This window comes from Mandrillus leucophaeus, unplaced genomic scaffold (genome assembly GCF_000951045.1).
Source record: "Mandrillus leucophaeus isolate KB7577 unplaced genomic scaffold, Mleu.le_1.0 Scaffold105, whole genome shotgun sequence".
Classification (NCBI taxonomy): domain Eukaryota; kingdom Metazoa; phylum Chordata; class Mammalia; order Primates; family Cercopithecidae; genus Mandrillus; species Mandrillus leucophaeus.
The window spans coordinates 848697-851534 of record NW_012098654.1 but is presented as its reverse complement, the minus strand read 5'-3'; the positions used below and the strand labels follow the sequence as shown (position 1 = coordinate 851534).

At 51.7% G+C, this 2838-nt stretch overlaps 1 protein-coding gene across 1 annotated transcript in view; it reads left to right on the top strand.

Annotated features, from left to right (window-relative positions):
- Window positions 1-748: 748 nt before the first annotated feature.
- The window catches only part of ACOT7 (acyl-CoA thioesterase 7), a 148835-nt gene continuing 146745 nt past the window's right edge, over window positions 749-2838 (top strand). Inside the window, exon 1 of the mRNA XM_011981204.1 lies at window positions 749-1079. Coding sequence (XP_011836594.1) covers window positions 907-1079 — 173 coding nt within the window. The 5' untranslated portion in view covers window positions 749-906. The remainder of the gene's footprint in view (window positions 1080-2838) is intronic.

The following is a 2838-nucleotide window of genomic DNA, read 5'->3' as shown; positions in this document are numbered from 1 at the left end:
CCTTGGCCTCCCAAAGTGCTGAAATTATGGGCATGGGCATGAGTCACCATGCCCCTCCTTTAGGTTTTTTACAAGGAGCTTTTATCTTTGAGAGGAAATGCTGACATATTTATGATGTTGTGCTGGGAAGTCCGGGATTTGCTGCAGAATAACCTGGCATGGGGAACAGGTGGGAGCAGGGACCAGAGGTGCCCTGAGCTGACCGTTTTGGGGCTGCTTGATGGGGACATGGGGGTTTGCTCCCACCTGCCTCTACTCCTGTAAGCATTTGACGTTTACCGCAGTGAAGAATAAAAGGAAAACCAGGCTCCTGAGCCTCCACTCCAGAGCTACTGCCTCTAACTCCAGGGGTGGGGAAGGTCAGGGAGGGGTAGGCCCAGGAATCTGCATTTTCCTCAGCCCTCCTGGAGCTTGAGGGCCACTGTCAGAGGAGGGCCAGGCACCTGCTGTGTTGTGCGGTGTGTTGGCCTTCCTCGGCTTCCCCACAGCCTTCTAGCCCTCCTGGTGCCTGTGAGCCAAGACCAGGTGGAACTCTTTCTTCTACCTGCCTGAGGGCCAGCCTGAGTGTTGCAAGGTTTAAGGTCCTGGAGGTGAGAACCCTTATGAGTGTTGCTTGCGACCCCACCCAGTTCATCCTCTCCTGCAGAGGGGTGGTGGCCCTCTCCTGTCTCTCTGTTTGTGAGTCACGGATTCCTTGGCATCACTGGTCTTTTGTGATCCAGTTCCGGAAGCTGAGCAGGCGGCTTGCTGGGGGAGGGGCGGTCCTAGGAGGAGCCGGAGCCTAGTGCTTTCCATCAGGGAGGGATCAGACTGGCTCACTGCTAAGCCGGCCAGGCAGATACAGGCTTGGGCTCTGCCAGGCATCATGCTTGGCACTGGGTAAACAGTTTGCCCACTTGCCGCAGGATGAAGCTGCTTGCCAGGGCTCTCCGGCTCTGTGAGTTTGGGAGGCAGGCATCCTCCAGGAGGCTGGTGGCTGGCCGGGGATGTGTGGGGCCCCGGAGAGGGTGCTGCGCTCCCATCCAGGTGGTTGGCCCCAGGGCTGATGTCCTACCTTCTGGAGCCTGCATTACTGGAAGGTAGGATGACGGAATATTTTGTGCCCATAGTGTTCCGCTTGCGAGGCCGACTGGGCAGCCAGGGCCTTGGGCCACATAACTTGGAGGAGTTTGGGGAGGGTAGTAGGGCCAGGTGTTGGATGAGCTGTGTGTTTTGCTGGATTGAAGGTGTCCACTTAAGTGGCCATCCTCAGTGGAGACCTGGCATGTTCCTCCCCCAGGGACCAGTGGAACCCCTGGGATTTGTTGCAGGAGGTGACCTGGCAACCCTGGGCTGTGGGAATCTGGGCCTCTGCAGATCAAGGCTCCTTCGAGCCAGCAGCTGTGCTGGCTCACACCTGGCAGCAGGCATCCGTGCCCTGCTTTGTCCCTAGGCTGGAGGTTGAGCTGTGATTTTAGACCAGAAGGTTGGTGTGGGGCCAGAGGGAGCTGTCCCTGCGCGATTGGCTGATCCTAACAGTGCAGTGTTGAGCTACTTACAGATGGCTTTTGTGTACTTTATTTCTCCTAAACTTTACAGAAACTCTGTTGAGTGGGCATACATACTGCCCCTTTTGTGCCAGCTTTATTGGGTTATAGTTCATATGCCATACAATTCATTCACAAACATGTACAAGGTAGTAGATTTCAGTTTTATGTTCACAGAGCTGTGGGACCATGACCTCCATCAATTTTGAAAGGGGTGATAGGAGGGTTTTTTGTTCTCCTGACATGGAGCTCCCAAACCCTTGGGACCTCTGTAGTCCTAAGAGTGTCTAGTATGCTAATGAGAGAACTGGTGGCTGGGGGCCCTAGATAGCTTCAGGATGGGAGCTGGTCTCTAGAAAGACCAAGGCAGGATTAGCGGGTTAGCACTTTCAGCCTTACCTTCCTACACTGCAGAAGGTAGTGGCAGACTTTAATTGAATTGTAGGACACCCACCTAGTGTTGGAGAGTTGGAGAAGTGGGGTTGAAAGAGGCACCCATGTTTGTTATTAAAAGCATGAGTAAAAACAGCTCACCTAGGAATAGAATTTTTGGGTCATATGGTAATTTTGTGGTTATCCTCTTGAGGAATTACCAGACTGTTTCCAAAGTGGCTGCACCATTTCACATTCCCACCAGCAGTGTAAAAAGGATTCAATTTCCCCATATCCTTGTGAACACTTGTTATTACCCATCTTTTGAATTCTAGCCATGCTAGTAGATGTGCGGTGGTATCTCACTGTGGCTTTGATGTGCATTTCCCTAATGAGAGAAGATGATACTGAGCATCTTTTCATGTGCTTATTGACCACTGTGTATTTTTAGAGAATTGTCTAGTCGGGTCTTTCCTCTATTTTCCATTTGGCTTAACTGTCTTTTTGTTATTGAGTGATGAGAGCTCCTTATATATTCTAGATGCAAGTCCCTTCTCAGATATAATTTTTTAATTAAAAAAATTTTCCAATTCGAAAAAGTTGTCAGCCTGGGTAACATAGCAAGACCTGATCTCTACTAAAAATTAAAAAATTGGGGCTGAGCGCGGTGGCTCACGCCTGTAATCCCAGCACTTTGGGAGGCCGAGGTGGGCAGATCACGAGGTCAGGAGATTGAGACCATCCTGGCTGACACGGTGAAACTCCGTCTCTAATTAAAAAAATACAAAAAATTAGCCGGGCGTGGTGGCGGGTGCCTGTAGTCCCAGCTACTCGGGAGGCTAAGGCAGGAGAATGGCGTGAACCCGGGAGGCGGAACTTGCAGTGAGCCAAGATCGCGCCACTGCACTCCAGCCTGGGCGACACAGCAAGACTCCGTCTC